The sequence below is a fragment of the Alexandromys fortis genome, unplaced genomic scaffold (assembly GCF_014885135.2).
Source record: "Alexandromys fortis isolate MF-2015 unplaced genomic scaffold, M_Fortis_MF-2015_v1.1 scaffold_18, whole genome shotgun sequence".
NCBI classification, from domain to species: Eukaryota; Metazoa; Chordata; class Mammalia; order Rodentia; family Cricetidae; genus Alexandromys; species Alexandromys fortis.
Genome location: NW_026067897.1, coordinates 2,566,855 through 2,587,958, shown reverse-complemented (window position 1 = coordinate 2,587,958; position 21,104 = coordinate 2,566,855). Strand labels below are relative to the sequence as shown.

At 45.0% G+C, this 21,104-nt stretch overlaps 1 protein-coding gene across 1 annotated transcript in view; it reads left to right on the top strand.

The window, feature by feature from the left end:
* The first annotated feature begins 6,763 nt into the window (after nt 1–6,763).
* The window catches only part of Tmem64 (transmembrane protein 64), a 19,417-nt gene continuing 5,076 nt past the window's right edge, over nt 6,764–21,104 (top strand). The window contains exon 1 of the mRNA XM_050165841.1: nt 6,764–7,723. Coding sequence (XP_050021798.1) covers nt 6,908–7,723 — 816 coding nt within the window. The 5' untranslated portion in view covers nt 6,764–6,907. The remainder of the gene's footprint in view (nt 7,724–21,104) is intronic.

Genomic DNA, 21,104 nt, shown 5'->3' with positions numbered 1-21,104 from the left:
CTTGATCCTCTACTTAAAGATTCTATAATAAAAAAGATCTGATAAACACTTTAAGAAAGTAGAATACAAAATCAGTATATAAAGGTCTGTAACCTTTCCATATGCCAATAAAAAACACTTATTAGAGAAAAATATCCTATTTGATTTAGCAAAACAAAACAAGAAAATGCTAGAACTAAGCCCAAAGTGATGGTTGTTAGTATTGATTGTCAGCCTGACAGAGAGTAGACAGGGGTCCATGATCGTATCTGTGAGGGGTTATCTGGAGCACATTTATTAGGGGGAGAACACCTGTGATGTGGGAGTGTCATATATCAATCTGTTGATTTCATTGGTTAAGTAATAAACACACTGCTTGGCCTCATAGGTTAAAGCATTGGTGGGAGGAGTAAACAGAATAGAATTCTGGGCGGAAGAGGAAGTGAGGTCAGACTCTGCTCTGCTTCCAGAGGGACCGGACAGCTCTGCTCTATGGAGCAGAGAAGCCATGCTACGCTCTCCCGGGCAGATGCACGCAATGAAGCTCCTCTGACCCAGGATGGACGTAGGCTAGAATCTTCCCGGTAAGCGCAACTTGGGGTGCTTACACACATTATTAGAAATGGGTTAGAATAATATGTAAGAGCTAGCCAATAAGAAACTGGAACTAGCCTGGCCAAGCAGTGTTTAACAGAATACAGTTTGTGTGTTGTTATTTCGGGCATGAGCTAGCCAAGCGGCCGGGGTGTTGGGGATGCAGCCCCGCCGCTCTTATTTCAACACACCTGTGTCCTGGCTAGGACTCTGGACTCTGTGAGAGGAGAGGAGAAGCTGAGCAGCGGCAGGCATTCACTGCTCTCTGCTTTCTGGTTGTGGACGTCATGTGACTAGCTGTTTCAAGCTCCTGAGCGTACACTGTGAGGCAGAATAAACCCCTTCTCCCTGAGTTACTTTTGTCAAGAGTATTTTTCTTAACAGGAAGGCAAACAGATACCTAACCAAGGATGTAAAAGATACATCCTACAAAAACTTTAAAACATTAAAGATAGCAATGGGAAAAAATGTTAGGGATGGATTCTCATTGCTTGTGGTTTGGCAGAATTAATATTTTGACAAGGCTACAGCAAAGATGATCTATAGATTCAATGCTATCCTTAGCAAAATTCCAAAGATGTTCTTCATAGAACCAGAAAAAAATTAGTTCACAGGAAAGCACAAAAGGCTCTCAGATAGCCAAAGCAGCCTTCAACAGAAAGAATAGTAGACACATATTTCCACACAAGACCTAGGAAAGCTTTAAAAAAAATGTTTCAAACACACACACACACACACACACACACACACACACACACACACACGGAACTGAAGGCAGCTTCCTAGTCCTGCAGTCTCTCATGTGGGCTGCAGTACATAAGTTGTGTGGTGGTTTAAGTTTTGCTCGTGGAAACAGAAAACATTACAGATACACAGTAAAGCAGGTTCAGACAGAAAAAAAAATCTACTAAACAGGTTACACTGTGTTTAAAAAAATGTGTGTAGGCTTTCAAAAGAAATGAAAATGGGTATAGACAGTCATAGAAAAAAATAGTTTATAAATAATAAGATAAAGTCTTTAAAGGGAAAATAAAATAATATCAAAAGGACAAGTAGAGATGAGAACTACACGGGGAATCTGGATGCTGTGTGGTGTTGCATCGACTTTAAATGTTTTGATTGTTGATGAGTGAACAATAGCTGCTGAGGGACATTGGATTATGGAAACTGCTATATTAAACACACACACACACATTAAAATGTCTTAATTTCAAAATGGAACTGAAAAATCATGTTGAGTTGGGGAAGAGGTTATGTTTTTGTTTCCACAGACAATGAAAGGCTGTGTATTTATTTAAGGTCGATGGAGATCAGATTTGATTGGCGGACACCCCCTGAAAATCCTGGCTATAGACACAAACAAATAAACCTAGAAAAACCACAAGACAGGTGATGCATGTTTTAATCGCTCAAACATAAAATGAAAAAATCATCTTTGGCTGGTTTATATACAATATAGAGTCCGGACTTGTATTAATACATATATGTACATTACCTTTAAAACCTTGTGTGTTTTGCTCTCATTTGAGGCCAGATCTTATAAACTTATCAATCAAGGAAATAAAGCTAGGCTTACATAGGGCAAATATGATATATAATCTTATATTCCTAGAAGCAAATGATGCCTCTCATAAATCCACCTTGTTTACTGACAGTGCTTCTTTGCCCTTTAATTTTACTACAGATTATATGCTCAGGGGAAGGCTAGAAAGTGGGGGTGTTTTCTCTAACAATCTTTGGGGAAGTAACTAAAGAGTCACCCAAGCCCCATATAATCTGTTGTTTTTCCATTGTCTTATCGGCTGCACCTTGACCTACGGATACTGTAACTACTGTCTGCAGCTCTGAGGCCCCGCATAGCACCTCACCGTTCGGACCACAGCCTGGCAGGACGTCTGGTTCTGCTGGCACCAGTTCTGCTACCGAGTGTCTTACGTTTTGGACAGAGACCCAGCAAGAGACTGGCTCTCCAGCTGGCCCAAGTCAAAAAAGCCTGCGAAACCCCAAGACCCTCACTACTCCTTTTCGTACGTGTCTCTGTTTTCTTAGCTCTTCTGTACTCTCTATGGCTAATTCCTGTCAACGAGTTGCTGGCTCCACCATCTGATCCAAGGCTTATTTTATTAACACAATCTTAGGTTTCACCGGGTGATCAAATATCCCATAACACATACCCATTGTATTGAAACCCAATTGTGACTTTTTCTCAGAGAAACCCATACTTTTCCTATTTGGGTGTGCTTACTCCTTCCCTCTTGGAGAATCTTTCTATTCTTAATAATTCCAATTTTGCTTCATATTTTTGTTGCTTTGAAAATTGTTTCTTTATAGAAGCATCAATCCAAGCTTTGCATGGATACAGGTTTTTTGAAGAGAACTTCTTAAATAGTTGCTACTGTGGTGTGGAGATGTGCTCCGTTTGCCAGTGAGGGCATCACAATATTTAATGTGACAAATTAGGATGCAGGCATTGTGGCAATTAGAACTGCACAGCATGGTGCATGTGCACTCCTGTGCTGTATGTGCGTGCACACACACACACACACACACACACACACACATACACACACCACATATGCAGGAAAAAGACCAGAATGGAGGACCTATAAGCAAACACACACAAACACAGCTATATCCACCTAGTTTTTAAATAAAAGTGCTAAGAACATACATTGGAAAATGACAACCTCTTCAATAAACGGTGCCAAGAAAAACTGAATATGAAATTAGATCCATATTTCTTACTCCTCAGAAAAATCTATTCAAAATGGATCAAAGATCTTCACATCACATCAGAGGCTTTGAAACTGTCAGGGGAAAACATCTGACTATGTGAGCACAGTCAAGAGCTCTCTGGAAAGGACTCTAGCAGCACAGGAAATAACTCTAAGGCCTGACAAGTGGGACTGTGCAAAACGTAAGGAGCTTCTACACAGAGAATGAACAGAAATCCTATAGAATAGGGGGAAATATCATTGCCAACTGGGTGCCACTCAAAGCTTAATCTCTGGAGCATACAAAGGTTTAATAAACAGTCCCAAATCTTCTGACCAGTAAGTGAAGTAATGATTTGAATGGACAGTTCCCTAAGGAAGAACTGCCAGTGGCCAATAAATTGCTTTGCCATTCGTGAAATGTAAATTAGAATCATTCTGAGATTCTCCCTCCTGTCAGAAAGGTGACCATCAAGAAAGGAGAGCCAGCGCTGGGGAGGACATGGGGAAGAGAAACCCCTAGGGAATCCTTACTGCTGGGGTGACAGCTACCAGTGTAATGCCAGCCACTATGGAATCAGAATGCAGGGTTCTCCAAAAACAAAGAAAAAACAAAACACAATCAAAAACAACCAAAATCAAAAAAAAAAAATGAACCAAGCAAACAAAAACCTCTATACTATAAACAAACAAACAAACAAACAAATGAAGAAACTCCTGGGTATATACCCGAAGGGCCCTGAGGTACTTGCGTATTCATGCTTATGGCTGCTAAGAAATGGAACCACCCTGGAAAATACCTGGATTAAAAAAAAAAGTAATAATGTGTGATACGTATTCATAGGGAATTTTACTCAGATTTAACAGAATCTGAAGTTATGACATTGTAGAATAAAGAAAGATGGAACACACTGTACAATGTTAAATAAGCCAGACTCAAGGACAAATTCTGCATGTGCTGACCTATGCAAAACAATGTGTGTGTATATGTGTGTGTGCGCACGCGCGTGTGCCTGTGTAATGAAACTAGAGAGTGAGAGGCTCGGGAAAGTGGGGAGGGGTGAAGGAGAAATGATTATTGGATATATGAATTGTACCATGAATGCAGAAGGGAATTATTGAGGGGTGGCGGGGAAGGAGACTGTTAAAAGTGGGTCAGGGGGCAGAGAAAGACATTAGGAGAGGTGGCAAAATAAGAATTATTAAAATTCCACAATGAAACTCATTCCTTTGGCTCTTAACTATTAATGGCAATAAACTAAATAAGTTAAAGACAAAAAAACTTATCTGGTATCCTAGAAAGCTAGGTTATTGGGGTTCACAAGACAGTAAAAACGATCTTCACAGTGTCTTCACTTGAGGGACAGGCAAGGAAGGGCAAACACACAAGGCAATGCCAGGCGGGGATTGTGCTACCAGGAAGGCAGGGAGCACCCCACTCTTTGGTAGGCAGATTTGTCCTTCAGATAAAAGTCATCAGGAATGCCACCTCTGAGTGAGGCCTGCAGCACTTAACATGAGTAAAAAAACAAAAGGGAGCAGGGCTGGGCTTTCTAAGTGACAAGGGTGGCTTCTTCACCCGAGGGAGATCCGCAAGAATAGAACGTGAACAATTTGAAGTAGGAAACATGCCCAGGCAGGAGAGGAGGAGGCCAGGGGACCATTGGGTGAAAGGGCAGGATGAGGTAGGAATGGCCCAGACGGTGATGTCATAAACACCTTTGTAGGTCAGGGAAAGTTTTTATATTTTCCTATGAGGGGTTTAGGCTGATCATGATGGGCTGCTGTGTATGGATCAAGGCATGCCTTATCTCCTCTTGTGAAGTTTTCACAATCCTATGAAAAAAATTATGGCCAGGGAAGAGTGGAAACACTCCATTACTTTGGTGGCCAAAGCACTATGTTCCATGGCCACAGATAATAGCTTGGGTAGGCAGAGCCCTGTGTAGATAAGGACTCATGATCCAAGATTGGCACATCTAGGTCGGCCAGCAGCCCACGAGCTGGCCCAGAACCAAGGGCTCTGCATCTGGATTATAGCCTCCTGTAAAATGTGAACTGGAGACTAACTCAAGGCTTACTTATGGAGTTCATGTCATGGTAGTAAACCATGGCTAGAGAACACAGTGGAAAATATTCCTGGGTTCCCAACAACAACAACAACAATAACAACAACAATAATAATAATTTAGTATCGAGGCAGTCCTTCAGATTCTTCTCACAAGAGTCTAAGTAGCACAATACTGTCTCAGTTTTCATTTCTTAGAACTATTCTCACATCACTGAGAAGTGAAAAAGACCTGCCCTGGTAATAACACTCTCATGTCGGTTGTTTTCCTTCCCACTCACGAAGTAATTGAAATTCTTATTCCTCAGTATCTTTCTTCTGAAGATGAAGAACCGTAGGTCAGGAACACTGATAGTTGACATGCCTTAGAGGGAAAGTATTTTGGAAAGTCTTTGCTTCCGCATCTAAAAGCTAGTCACAATTCACTGGCAAACTATGTCACACAAGGCCTGGACAGACAAGCCAGCCTACCACGCACTGAGAACAGGGAGTGTTTGGTGCACCTCTCACCAGTTACTTGCCCATAACCGTGGTTTTAACTGCTGTCTGTACCCCAATGCCAAGTTTACGAGGAGTGATAGGTAACTCGTGACAATGCCATATTCGTATTTTCAACCATCTACTGGAATGCCACATTTTGGATGGTATTTTGGGCATCTCAACTCTTATGCATCCACCTCATTTTTTTTTTTTTTGCATAGTTATATTTTCCTTTGGTCAATGGCTCCTTATCTACTACTTCAAATAAGAACTCTAAATAGGATCCTTGGCTCCTCACCCTGCTATAGCTGCGTCAGACATCAACCAGTTTACAGCCAGTGAAAAGGGGTCCCCTGGTAAGAGGAGGCCTCAACAGAGGTCTTCCAAGGATCTTTTCCTCTGTCGCCAGCACAGAGCCTGCGTGGCACTCAGCAAAGGACTAGGGACTGAGAAGACACATTCTCAGTCAATTCTCACAACCAGTGCCCTGGGGTCCTAAAAGGCAGAGTCGTGGAGCAACACTGGGAGGGACCTGGCTTTCTGGAAAGGCACATCTGCCCTTTTCTCAAGTCGCCAGACAGCCTCGGGTGTGAGCGACAGCAGGGGAGCTCACTTCGGGAACCGCTAGGCAGGCGCCGGGCAAGAGGGCCACCGCTGCGGCCAAGGGTCTGTGACACGCAGGCACGGGCGCGCCCGGGGTAGCGGGGAGCGCGCAGCCCGGGGTTCCCCCCTTTCCGCTTCCCGTGGCTTCTCCTCCGCCCCATCCTCCTCCCCGGCCGCCCGCAGAGGCCTCCGTTGCCCTAGAGACCCAGGCCGGGCGCCACGGAGGCGTGGCCGGCAGCCCAGCGATGGCCCCGCCCAGCGATGGCCCCGCCCCTCATCTCGCCCCGCCCCCTCGGGCCAACGGGGCGGGCTCTGCTGGCCGCCCAGTCCAGACTCGATCGACTCCCGGGCCGTTCCCTCCCCGCCAGCGGACGCAGGGAGCCGAGGCCCGGCGTGCGGAGTTGCCATGGAAGGCCGCCGAGCGGCGGACGCGGCGGGAGCGGAGACCCTGGCCGGCTGAGGCCCAGGCATGCGGAGTCCCTGCGGGAGCCTGCTCCACTCGCTGCCCCGGGCCTTGCAGCACGCCGGTCGGCTGGGCGGCGCGGAGCAGCCGGGCCGCCTGGCACCGGAGCGGACGGTGGGCGGGGACCGCCCCGAGGACCGCCTTCCCCGCGGGGGCGGGGCCAGCGCGGCGGCAGCAGCAGCGGTAGCGGCGGCGGCGGCCTCGGGCGCCCTGCTCGGCGCCTATCTGGAGCGCCACGGTCCGCCCGCGGCCTCGGGCTTGCCGGCGCCTGCCGGGGCGTTGGCGGGCGGCCCCGGGAGCAGCGGCTGCGGCGGCGGCGGCGTGGTGGTCGGGGTGGCCGAGGTGAGAAACTGGCGGTGCTGCTGCCTCGGCAGCACCTGTTGGTGCCGGAGCCTCGTGCTGGTGTGCGTGCTGGCCGCCCTGTGCTTCGCTTCCCTGGCCCTGGTCCGCCGCTACCTGCAGCACCTCCTGCTCTGGGTGGAGAGCCTCGACTCGCTGCTCGGGGTCCTGCTCTTCGTCGTGGGCTTCATCGTGGTCTCCTTCCCCTGCGGCTGGGGCTACATCGTGCTCAATGTGGCGGCCGGCTACCTGTACGGCTTCGTGCTAGGCATGGGGCTCATGGTGGTGGGCGTCCTCATCGGCACCTTCATCGCTCATGTGGTTTGCAAGAGGCTGCTCACCGCCTGGGTGGCCGCCAGGATCCAGAGCAGCGACAAGCTGAGCGCCGTTATCCGCGTCGTGGAGGGAGGAAGCGGCCTGAAGGTGGTGGCGCTGGCCCGGCTGACTCCCATACCTTTTGGGCTTCAGAATGCAGTGTTTTCGGTAAGTGGGGTGCCTCTCGCCAACCTCTCTCCCCAGATCTGTCTGTTAGCGGCCTTGTGGCCATCCTGGGGGAGATCCTCCATCAGATAGATACCCAGCAGAGGAGTCATTGACATTTTCATGGTACCCTGAGAAATGTATCCTATAAATGCATATAACACAGCCCCTCGGAAGACCTGATAAAGAACTGTTTTTCTGGGTGCGTGTGTTTGTGTATGAGTTTGATAGAAAATGAAGTATCCTTTTCACTTGGGTCAGGGGAGGCGGGCAAAGGTAAGTGTCTTGTTGCCGTTGCGTGTCTGAAGCAGGTTTGGCAGCTCTTGGGCACTTGACCGCCCTAGCTTACCCTCTGCCCTGGTAAAGGCATCCAGGTTTTGATTCAAGTATCTGATTACATGGGGCTGAGGGCCGCTTTTGTTTTAACAGTGCAGGAGACAGCAGTAGACTCCAGTTTTTAGAGTTTCTCTAGATTTGTTATTCTTAAAAGTAATTTGCTGTAATGCTATGTAAAAGCTAAGAGTTCTGTTTTGAAATCAGTCGGGCTGGTTAATAAAACAATGAGCTTCTACTTTTCTTACACCATCTTAAGACTCCCTCTTGCCCTGTTTACGTACGCTCTGTTTATTCTGTATAGATCTCTCTAGTAGCTAGCGTGCATAGAAACGCGGCTGGTGAGGTCGGGACTACCAAATGGGAAACTTTATGGCTTTAGGACAAATTATTAAACCTATCTGACCTTGTTTTGTCTTAAGACAGGGTGTAACTCTAGCCCAGGCTGTCTTAGAGAACTCACTGTGTAGCTCAGGCTGGCCTCAGACTGGCAGTGATTCTCCTGCCTCAGCTTCCTTAGCTTTGACTTCACTTTGACAGTAAAGGGGCTAGATGACTGAGTTTCCCGTTTGGCGATTCTAAGCTAGAGTTCACATGCGAGATTCACAGGTATTCAGCCCCCCAACTAAAAAGGAACCGCATGAAGTATTGAGAGTCAGCAGTAATTTGGCCTCAGCCTTTCAACTTTCACCTTTTCTCATTGTGAAATATGACCATAGATTTCCGTCAGCCTCAGACTACTGTATGGTCACCTTCTGATAGTGTGCTCTGTCTCCAGCACAGCCTGCATCTCCCCTCATCCCCACAGAAAGTGCTAACTGCCCTTCTAGGCTCTTTTCAGCCAGTAGCAGCTACGGTACACCTCTGAAAGTTGTTGCCTGCAGCCAGTGAGAGAGCACCGGGCTGTCTAAGTGTCTGCCGACCTTGGCTAAGTTGTCTTTCCTTTCTGTACCTCCGTTTGTGTGTAAGTGAGGGAAGTATTGGACCGTGTTTGATAGAATACGGGGATTACATAAGATACATGTATGCAGCAGAGGCTGGCTTGCAGACCCAAGTTGGATTTTGTCTGCTGTTGTGCTCCTTCTGCTGTGACTGTCTGTGGTCACCTGGAATAAGTGGTGGAGCCAGACTTTGAACTCTGGCCTAGATAGAGCCTCAACCTATGGCCCTCTCTGTTTCTTCATGGAATATTTTTCAATTGTTCAATAAATCCATACACATTGAGGAAGATATTTATTGATTCACAGCGTTACTTTTTTCTGTTACAGTGTTAAATTTGTAAGAAGTACATTACTACTGGAAATAGTTTAAGATTATTCAGTATGAGTTTTGGCATTCCTGGATCAGGAGAAAAAGACGACTTTGCTATTGAAAAGGGTAAGAGGGTATTGTTACCACAGAAAGAAAGAAAGGAAGCCGCTCTTACCCTGGAACGTGTAGAGTCACCTGCAGAGGCAGGGCGTGGGTTCAAACACGCCACCAGCTGCTGTGGTATGTGCTGCCCTAAAATTCTCACACACAAACGTGCAGGACGGTATAGGAAGCCACTAGACAAGGTCTGGTCATGGGCATCATCTAAGCTGGCTTATGGCAGGGGAGGCCTTTTGTTGTGTTTACTCAGGAGTAGGAAGGATAGGGTAATGTTGCCTTTAACCTGATTTTCCCCTTTGCCTGCTAGAACTTCATTTTCAGCTTCATACCCATCCTACCTACCCAGGCATACTTCTTTTGTTTTCTCCTTATTGACCTTTGAAAACACCCCATTCCTCCCCTGAGTTGAAGCTGTTTTCTCATTTACTCGATGGGTAAAATATTTAGCTCAAAGAGGAAGTTAGGTTTAAAGGCCATGCAAAGCACAGGTTTTGAAAATATCTTTGCTTGGTTCCTGCTGTGTGAACTCCTTGCTTCCTCAAACACACTGTGGAGGCATGTGTGTTTATTAGGTAATGAGCTGAAGGCATTGTTTACCTGGTCTAACTGTTGCTGGTCAAAGTAGTTACATTTTAGAGGAAGAAGTCAGTCATAAAAGTTGAGTATACAGAAGACGGAAAAGGGCTCTCTTTGCTTCTAGATCTTAACCAAATTCTCTAATTATCCTCGTGCGTTAGAAAGAGATTAGCAAGCTGACACACAACAGTTTAAACTCTCAAACCAGAAAATAGCACTTTATAGAATTGGTACTTAAGCTTTAAGAAATATAATTCTCCAAGTCTTTATTTACATTTTTCTGTTCCATCATTTTTTCTTGCAAACCGTGAAGCGTCTCCCTCCTCACAGCCTCTTTGGTGAGATCTTGTATAGGCAGGTCTTGCTGCCCATCGCTGTGGATCTCTGACCTTAGAGTTTGCATGTTATTGCCCAGACACACACCTGAGATGACTGTTCGCTCTTCTTACTGGATTGTCGATGGTAGGCTAAACTAGGCAGCAGTGACAGCCTCCATTTCTCGGTAGGCTAAAAGCAAAGGTTCACTTATTCTGCTTTATGCAGGTATAGGTCGAACTCTGTTTTGGGGAGGGACCCACAGCCTTGCACTTGGTGCTGTGAACATGGAACTGTGTTGTGTCCTTTCAAGCGCCCCTAGTAGTGATCACACTTTTCCCCCGGCCTCAGCAAGTTGCCTGCACTCTGAAAGGGACTGGATGGCTGCTCCCCACGTTTAATGATTCTAAGCTAGAATTTGCACTGAGATTTCCAGGTTCTCAGCCCTTCGACTCTTACCATTTCACGGTGTGAACTGTGAGCATAAATTCTGACCAGTCTTGGGACAGCTGTGCCAGGACTTTGAAAGAGGACTAGATCCAAATCCAAGTTACATTGCCTTGCACGTGGTTGCTGAGAACAGTGAATTAATTCTGGACTCTGACGTCTCTTGCAGTGCTTCTCCCTTTGTGCTGGGTCCAAGTTGCCTGTTCCTAACTAACCTCATAGGAGCGGTGGATATGGCGGCAGGAGAGAGGGGTGGAGCACCTAGTGAAGTCTCAGTACTTCTGGTACTTGGCACTCCTTCCCCATCCCAGGCATTGTTGTCCCTGTCCTGTGGGGTTTGCCTCCTCACACTTCAGTCCAACCCATTGCCTCTGCTCTGTCCAGGAACCTCTACCTCAGACCAGCTGTACCTGCCTTCTGCTTCAGGCTTACACTGAATCTTTATATCTAAAAAAATCACTGCAGCCCAGATGTGATCTGGTTAACGCCATCTCTGAGTTCCCCCACCCTGAGGATGACTTCATCTACCTTTGGGCTATTTCCTCTCTTGTCCTCTATAGTTAAGAGTTGCTATGTCTATAGTTTCTGTGCATCTTTTGATGTCTTCTTTGTGTAATCCCCAGCACCCTTAGAATCAGACACTATTTAAATTTATCAAATGAAATCCCTCCTCTCCTAGAAACCTCAGGTCTCACTTTCCTCAGTCTAGTTAAAAGGGACTCAGATCACTAAGGAGGGATTGTTGCTAGTAGGTATAGGAACAAACTTCTTAGAGTGAAATCAGAAGAAATGTTTCTCTGAGAAGTCTGTTCAGACTGCCTCCCCTTCACCCAATAAACATTGAGCTGTCCTTGTAATATCCACTCTGCGAGACCCCCCTTGGAGACCTGCACTTTAAATTTAGTTCCAGTAAATGGTGTTCTTGATCCCAGAAGACTCCATGATTGTGGGTTGTATGAGTAGTGAAATTCATAATAATATTTCCACCCAAGTGGCTCTGATGTAAAACTGTGCCACGGGGAGTTCCTAAACATCTTTTCTGCTTTAGTCGAAGAAAAAAATAATACAATGTCAAAAACTATATATTCTGTCTTGCAAACAAGTGTACATGGGAAATTTATTTTCACTAACCTTAAATATTTGAAACATATCCATCAACCTTAAATATTATAAGAACCGTCAATGGTAGCGTACATGCCTGTCTTCCTCACGCACTGAGCCACTCCCACGTACAGAGCAGAGTTACATGCCTGATGTCCCTTAGTTTTCCATCACAGCAGTGGAGTCATTGATCTTAGGAGGTGGTGTTTCCTGAAGGACAAATGTCACAGACTTGAACCAGACTTGGCCCCAGCGTCTGCTTAGTCATCCGGGGAACTTATAGTTACTCTTTCGAGATAGACTTTGTGTTGTAAATCATGTTTAGTAATACCTACTACAAAACTGTGATATGTTATGTCTGCTCATTATTGACTATTTCTTTCTGCTCTCTGCAGCCCCGAAATAGGACAAGAAGCTTATTTGTAAACGTTTAACTCTGTCTGCACTGTCTGTAGGAACACTGGGCACCAGTCTCTCAAGTGCACATTACTGATTCAATACTCACACCTACCTTCATTTTAGACTTGAGACAGTTGAAGATAAAATAACCTGTCCTTAGCTAGTGCCTGTTTCAGTTCCATGCGAGGAGCACCGGCTTTCTCAGAGGTTGTTGTCCTTAGCAACCATGGGCATCAAGAGTCTTCCTCCTGCTCTCAGGTGTTGTACAGCGTTCTGCAGAGCTGAGTGAGATGTCAGACCAAACTCCACCACGGGGTGATTTCATGCACATGACCGTTCTGTGAGACTGAGGTTCGGGCATCTGTACGTCATGTCTGTTCTTTGCGTCCCTCCCCTCTCTCCCTCCGGACTCTCTCTCTCCTTCTCTCTCTCTTGTGGAGCAAAGACTAAAGGTTCAGTTGTTGAGTCGACCCTATGCCTGCACAGTTAAATCTTTCCGACCTCACACTTGGTGGAAAGACTTTAGCCACCGCTGCTCTATATTCAGTGCAACAAAAGGCCCACCAAGCCTCAGCTACTGCTGCAGTGGGAGAGAGGCCTGTGAGTTTTCAAGTCCATCCCATCTTTTCAAGACAGAACTATTTAAGCAGAAGTAGTATGTCTTGTGTGTAAACAAAGTAAAGTAAGCAAATGTGAAAACACCAAGCGTCAGCCAGGCAGCCTTCATCACGCAGTGTCTCCACAGGACACCTTCAAGGGTTGACGCTGCCAATTCTTCATTACTCCAGCCGTTAGCATGGAGTCTCAGACGGTCAGAAGCAGCCACTGAGAGACTCTGCCTCTTTATTTGATGTATTCTGAGTGAGAGACCAGAGAACCTGTACTGACGGAACACTGACGGCCAAAGATGTCATTATAACTTAAAGCAGGCATAACGGCCCTTGAGTACATTCCCCCGGAATTTGATTTATCAAGATGAGTTTCTTTTAGTAATTTTATTCACAGTTGAACTTTCATTTATTACAATTAGTTTATTAAAAATGTGTTGGCAAATTTGTCTAAAGCCATAAATGTGGTAATGTTGTAGCCTGGGGACTCTGGAGACTTGTAGTTCTGTGCCAGCTACTGTGTGGCCATGTCAAAGTCATTGAGTACGTCTGGACTCCAGTTCTCTTGCTGGTAAATGGTTAAGAGTAGGCACGGTCTCCGAGTTTGCTTTTTTAAAAGCAGGTATGTTAAGCAGTGGTATAACTTTTTCTAAAGAAATTTATTGGGAGCATGTTTTATAAAAAAATGTCTTTTCATTTCCTTATGCATAAAGTCATAGTCTGGAGTAAAGATTATGATACCAGTCCTGAGGTAATGTACCATATTATCATTTGATTTGCTGCATGTGCGTCGCAGGCCAGAATAGGCGATGGTCCACTTTGGGAGAGTTGTATCTGCTCTGAAGGGCTGGATAGGGCGAGCAGATTGACACACCGATAGTGTCTTAGCCACATCCTCACCCTTCCTGTCTCACTGCAGACAGCTGCTTGTTGATGATTTCCTGGAAGCTCCTCTCTTCTGATGCGCAGCAGTTATCTAACCTACCCTCTTGTGTCTGTCATACACAGGCTTGAGTTCCAGGCATCTCCATCTGTAGCTCAGAGCAGTGTGTGAGGGTTAATAACCTTCCTGGACTGAAGACGGAGGAAAGTCAAAAGTAGAGAGATATGAAGGCTGTTTTCACGTGGGTTTTCCCTTTACAAAGTGTGTTTCTTACCGAGAGCCTAAAACAGACAAATCAAGAAAACAGTGCTTAGCATTTTTGTGCTTACTTTGCTTTGTAGTTACTGCTCTGTTTTTCTAAAACGCGAGTTAGTGTTGTAAATGGTTTTTGTGACCTTCTTTTGCTCAGTGTGCTGCGACGTGACTTTTTGACCATACAGCTGGACCTTACACATAAAGGTGTTGGACCAGTTTTTCTTGAATGCATAGGAAAAGTCATCAAACTATGTAAAGAATTTTCAGCTTGTGCCCTAGAGGTTATATTTAATAAGGTTGCATCCCTCCCCCCCAGGAAGAGCAGGTGCTATGTGTTAATCAGGCTCTCAAATGGCCATTGTTTCCCCCCCCCCCCCAGCTCTATGTGTTAATCAGGCTCTCAAAAGCCCATTGTTCTCCAGATTGCTTGGGAGCCATTAGGAGCACTTCCCACTTTAGGTATGATTAGATTGTGATCAGAAGACCAAGCCATTTCTGTCAGTAGGATCCATTTGTCCTGTCTGATAGAATGGGCTCCCCCGGAGTCCTACCTTTTTCTAGTAACAAGATTTTTCTCTGGAATATCAAGGTTGACACTTTAAATAGAGTATCTCAGTTTTGATGCAGAAGTTGCTGGAAATACTTTGGTTCCATTCAGTATCCATCCAACATGCAATTAGTAGGCACCGACTGTGTGCTTGCTGCTGCTCTCGATGCTGCCCATGAATAACTGTGAGTAAGTCAAAGCCTAATGTCCCGAGGTGTGAACACTGCAGTGGAAGACACGTGCTCTAGTCATGTGTGTAAGTTCTGCTGGTGGTGAGTTTCTAGGCAAAATGCTTTCTGTTGCTAGGGCAATAGTTTATTACAATAATATTCCCAATAGTTTATTACAAGTAAACTTTTCTTTTTAAAGAATCCTCAGTCTGTTTGTAGATATCAACCTTTACTGTTTCGATATTTGTAAACAAACCAGTTTTGAGATTGATACAACTAGCCTCCAGTCAGTGTATGTTTGCAGCTAATAATTATTTATTAGATATTTACATCCTAGTCTAGGAGAATAAAGAAAACCAGATAGATGGCTTTCTTCACTCAGATTAGTCTGGGCCAGGGACACACACATTGTGATACCTCAAGTTGCTTCTGGCGTGAGGGGTGAGGACCTGCTGGGAGCACTTCTTAGTCTTCCAGTGTGAGGGGCAAGGACTGTCTACACCTGCTGGGAGCACTTCTTAGTCTTCCAGTGTGAGGGGCAAGGACTGTCTATACCTGCTGGGAGCACTTCTTAGTCTTCCAGTGTGAGGGGCAAGGACTGTCTACACCTGCTGGGAGCACTTATTAGTCTTCCAGTGTGAGGGGTGAGGACTGTCCATCCCACCTGTTGGGAGCACTTCTTAGTGCTGTGTTTGGGTGTCAGAATTCCTTCGAGGAATCTTTGTGCAGCAAATGACGGTTGCCCTCGTCAAGGGAGTGGGAAGCTCCTGAGGAAGGAGCATGGGATGTTCTAGGAGCTAAGAGCATTTAGGTATGGCTGGAGCCAGGAGACCTGAAGCAGCGGGTGGCCAAAGGCTATGACACTAAGGAATGCGTCCCTTCGGAGACCACGGGCCAGAACTGACTGAGGATTAGCTTTGCCTGTAAGGACCTTTCTGTGGGATTCAGTCCTCACTGTAGAGGAAGACACTGAGTGGGGGAATTGATGTTCAGAAGATGATCTAACAAGTCGTAGTAAATAGGAAAGGAGTGAAGAAGAGGGGTGACACCTAGGGTGTGTTTGCTTTCAGTGGGTTTTGTTTTGAGACAGGGTCTCCTCTATCAGTCTTGAATTCCTCAGTAGTGGAAGATGGCCCTGACTTCCTGAGAGCCTCCACCTCACACCCACACACCCACAGCCCCCCCCAATACACACAGGTGCAGGCCTGCACTCTGTGGACACCTCTGTGTGGATGATTCCAGAGCTCCATGCATACTGTGCGAGCATCCGGCTGACGGAGCTACACCCCAGTCCCTAGCCAGTTGGAATAGTTTTCTTTTTCCTAAGAGTGAAAACCACCTACTGCCTTTGAACTCTTTCTCCCTCTTCTCTGACCTTTCTGAAAAACCAACAGTAAGAATTGGGGGTTGTCTGAGGAAGAACATATACTACGTCAGGAACTTCACGAAAAGTAGGAGCTATAGTCCTTGAACTTCTTTGGTCTTTGTAGAGATTCACGATTCCCTGTGTAGTACTGAGTATGTTGGACTTAGAATTCTTGCAATGTCTTAGTCGTAGCTGACAGTGAGCAGCAGTGCAGATGCGCACACCATGCACTGCACCGAGCCCAGCCAGTGTTGACTACAGAGTTACGGATGAAACTTGAGGCCTCCAAGCTCATTGCTGTTTGCTCTTCAGTAATTCCATGTCGAGCTATTCAATGCAAAAATGAGAGTTTGTAAAACCTTGTGTGAGAATGGTAATCGTATAAAATGATCTTATTTCTAGAGCAGAATTCTCAGGACTTATATTCTATGCCCTGCCTGAGAAGAATGCAGGTCCCAGTTGCTCTCCAGGTGAGTCACAGAAACTGGCGATGAGAAGACAAACGGCACTTGCTGGTCTTACAAAGGTCCTGGTTCCAGTTTAAACCTGATAGGCTTTTCTGGCCTCTTCAGGCACCTGAGTACTTGTACGTCACAGCCATACACATACACATAAATAAAATGAATATTTTTGCAGTATGTATTTTTTATGCCATATGCATATATGTGTCTACCCGGTAGCACTCAGACTCTGAACAATCTCAGTAGATAGTTTCTGTCTCTGACCATAGCAATTCTCCAGCTCACACTGGTTCTGGGCTGACATTCCCATGGGCTGTTTTGGACTTGGAGGATCCCTTGGCAGCTGAGACCCCAGGGTACTCTAGAAGGCAATCCCAGTGGCATTGCACTCGGTGGATTCCTATCTCTGAAAATGAGGCAAGGGGATAGACACTTAACTTCTGTGTGGAGAATGTCGGGGGAGGTCTCTGTAGGAAGCTGTGTTTGTCGAAGACTGGAGAAAGTGCAGGATCTGACTAGGATTTGTCTACATTAAATAAGGGGGAATCTTATCTTCAGTAATGTTATTAATAACTCAGGAATGGATCGTGTTGTGTTCTTCTAACAAAGCTCTTCACACTGAGTGTCTGGTTTGCCATTTGCTTCTCTGAGATAACTCTATAGATACAATACACGGAAGTGGCGGCACTTTGCCATGATGAGGGTTCATCCTGACATTTTGATAAACTTGGACTTGCTCATGGGCAGTAGTCATGTTAAAGAGTTGAGGGTCCGAGTCTGTTCCGATTGCTGAAATCCGTTTAAATTCTTATTTGGATGTTTTTGATGCCCTTTGAATAGCAATTATGGCTTCTGGTCAGAGACATTTCATTCCATTGAAGACTGGTCTGAAGGTTTATATTAGAACATTTTGGAATGTAGCATCACTGTTTTTAAGATTTACCTTTTAAATTATGTGAGTGTGTGTGTATACTGGTATTTACACCTGAGTCCCTGTACCTCTTTGTGTTCCTGAGCTGTCCAATGTGGGTGATGGAAATAAAGTAGGGTCCTATGCACCAGCAGTAATACTCTAAACCACTGATCTCTCTCCACACCCCCTTGTTGGAGGGAGAGGGGCCGCTGGTTTGTTTTCCAGCTGCCCAGACTCCCAAAATAATCACACAGAAACTGTATTAATTAAACCACTGCTTGGCCCATTAGCTCTAGCTTCTTATTGGCTAACTCTTACATCTTAACTTAACCCATTTCTATTAATCTATGTATTACCATGTGGCTGTGGCTTACCAGGAAAAGTTCCGGTGTAGATGGCAGGGGCTACAATGGCTTCTCTATGTCTCCGTCTTCCTTTCTCCCAGCATTCAGTTTAGTTTTCCCAGCCTAGCTCTGTTCCCCAATAGCTCTGCTATAAGCCCAAAGCAGTTCCTTTATTAACCAGTGGTATTCACAGCATACAGAGGGTAATCCCACATCCCCCCTCTCCAATTGTTTTGTTTCTATATGTGTATATATATGCTAAGCATGTATGTGTATGTGTATGTGTATGTCATGGGGGGGGGGCGGCAGAAGAGGGCATTGGATTCCCAGAAACTGGAGCTACTGGAGTCGCAGGCTTCCTCTCCAGCCCCCTCATATTTATTTTAAATATAATTTTGATAAATTTTATGTAAACCATTGCATAGGATTTTTATCACTCATTTTTGCCGTGTTTTTTCATTGTAAACATTTAACACATTTATTCTAAAGAAGGACCCTCTTCTATGAATAAACTCCCTAGTTCTTTTTGCATGTGTGTCTTGGTCCTCTTTGTCAAGTCTGCTAACAGGTTTCATCTTAGTGACTCTTAGCATCCTTAGTGCTCACGATTCTCTGGCATGTGTCTAAACAATCCAGAATGTCCTGCCAACTGCATTAATGTGTCTGTACTTTGCCTCCCACGCTGTCTGTGTTCAGGCTTTTCCCAGAACACCTGCCTTCCTCATGGTACCCAAGTTTGCTGCTCAACCCACGCAGATTTTTGTGTCCATCCCTACTGCTGCATTTTCCAGAGTTGTCCCTTGGCCTAGACTCCCATACTGATTCTGATTCCTCTGTGCATTTCAGTGTTCTGTACTTAGTCCGTCTCAAGGCTCCTGTCCTGTCTACGTCTGAGGTAGTTGTGTGTTAGGTGTCTTTCCTTTAAGGATAATTGCTGTGTCTTACTCTGCATCTTTCAGCAAGTATCAGGGCATCTTGTGTGGACAGTTACAGGCTCAGTGATAGATGAAATGAATTAGCAACTTGTCGCAGTAATGTTCTTTCCAACCCAGTGCTGCATCTCCTGTTCGTTTATGACCACACAATTATTGTATGTATTTATGATAGTCATAAAGCAACTGTCTATAGGTAGCTAAACTACTAGAGCTAAAAAATATTTTTAAAAAGCCTAATATTTAAATAAGGGTATGATGGCTTTACTCTCAAAATATAGGCGATTAGAATTAGACTAATAAATGCATGACACATGGATTAATTAGCCAAACTTCAATAAAACATGTTAAAGATTTGAGCACTTATGTAAACAATTCTGGATAAGGATAGGGAATATGTAGATCTTCCATCAATCAGTAAGAATAAGCAGTGAGAATGGATGTGGTGAATAGTGTGAGTAGTGTTGACGGGAACAGGACATTTGTATAGAAGCCTTGGTGGGCCAGTGTGTAACGCTAGCAAAATTAGCCACCGGGAAGAGAAAGGAATACATCCACACGTTGCCTTTAAAGTGAATATATTCCAAAATTACATAATGGTGAATATTAAAAAGGAAAACTAATAAGAAAACAATTAAGAATACAAGCAAAAAGACTCCATAAAAAGAACAGAAATAGTGTTTTCCCACAGTGGTGTTTGGTTATATGTTTATGTTTCTCTAAGATGAATGTGAATCAGGTACTGTGGTGCCAACTCCTTGGAAAAGTCTGGGACAGGAGGAGAGCTGGAGCACAGCATTTGAGTCTGCCTGGACAACAGCGTGAGACCTCGTCTCAGAATTTAGGGTCTGAGTACAGCACCGTAAGAACGTGTGATACATAGGGTAGATGGAAGTAGGTCCTCTTTTTGTAAAGGACACTATGAATTTAGGGTCCGGGGACAGTACCATAAGAACAAATGACACATATGATACATGGAAGCAGGTCCTTTCTGTGTAAAGGACACTATACAGAAAAAAAATTCTGAGAAGGGGCAAGTACAAACAAATAAAACCATCAAAGAACATTAAAAATAGTCAGTATAAAAACCCACAGTGCAGATGGTGTCAAGGGAAGATATAAGTTTTCCTTATCTCCAAGATTGTCATTTATTACAGTTAATGAGCATGAAGGACACATATTATGACACACGTTATTACTTGCAGTGAGTATGCAAACCCCTGTGATTTGAGATGCATCGGTAGGTGCTTTCCTTGTGATCTACCCTGAGGTAGCTGAGATGCGTATTTCTTTTTGTTTATCACTTCAGAACTTAGTAAAGGCTCTACAGATTTGCTCTCCCATAGTTCCACAGTTGGTGTGAGCCAGGCCTCTAACCATCTTGAGACTGAGAGCCAACTTCTGGCTGGACCTTTGCTAGCTCTGGCTATAGATCCCCAGTTCCTTTCACACAGAGCTGCTTCTGCACTACAGCAGCTGGCCTGCTGGGGTGTGACAGGTGGAGACCTTCTCTTCATTTTATCTTAGAAGTGATTTCTCATTTTGTCTGCTAGAGTCTGTTTGCTAAGAAGTGAGCAGGAGCCAGCCCATATTTGAGGAAAGAATTGCTCAGGCCATAAACACTGGAAATTAGATACTTTTTCTTTTTTCCCTGAGACAGGGTTTCTCTGTGAAACAGTCCTTGACTGTTCTGGAACTCAAGCTGTATAACAGGCTGGCCTTGAGCTCACAGATCTGCCTGCCTCCACCTCCCAAATCCTGAGATTAAAGGTGTGCGCCACCGCTGCCCAGCTGGGAATTAGATTCTTGGGAGTGTGCTGACTTCCACTTGTTAATATGCACATGCATTCACTGTGGCTTTGTGTAATAGGCTTTCTTTTAAGCCACCAGCCAGCTCCCAAACCAGGACACGGAGACTTTGTATTAGTTATGAAGGTTTAGCCTTATCCTAGCTCTTATTTATTTTAATCTTTCTCTTTATCTACAGTTTGCCACGGGGCTTTTTAGTCGGAGACTGCTTGTTCATTTCTCAGCCTCCCAGACCCGAATAATAACACAGAAAGTATATTAATTACAATACTGCTTGGCCAATAGCTTAGGTATATTTCTAGCTAAGTCTTACATTTTAAATTAACCCATTTCTATTAATCTATGAATCACCATGAGGCTGTTGTGCCTACAGGTAAGATTCTGACTGGCTGCTGGTGGCTTTCTCCTTCAGCATCTCTATGGTGTCTCCCTGACTCCACCTACTTTTTATATCTCTGTTCAGATTTCCTGCTTGGCTTTACTCTACTAAGCCATTGTCTAAAAAGCTTCTTTAATAACCAATGGTAATGAAACATATTCATAACATACAGAGG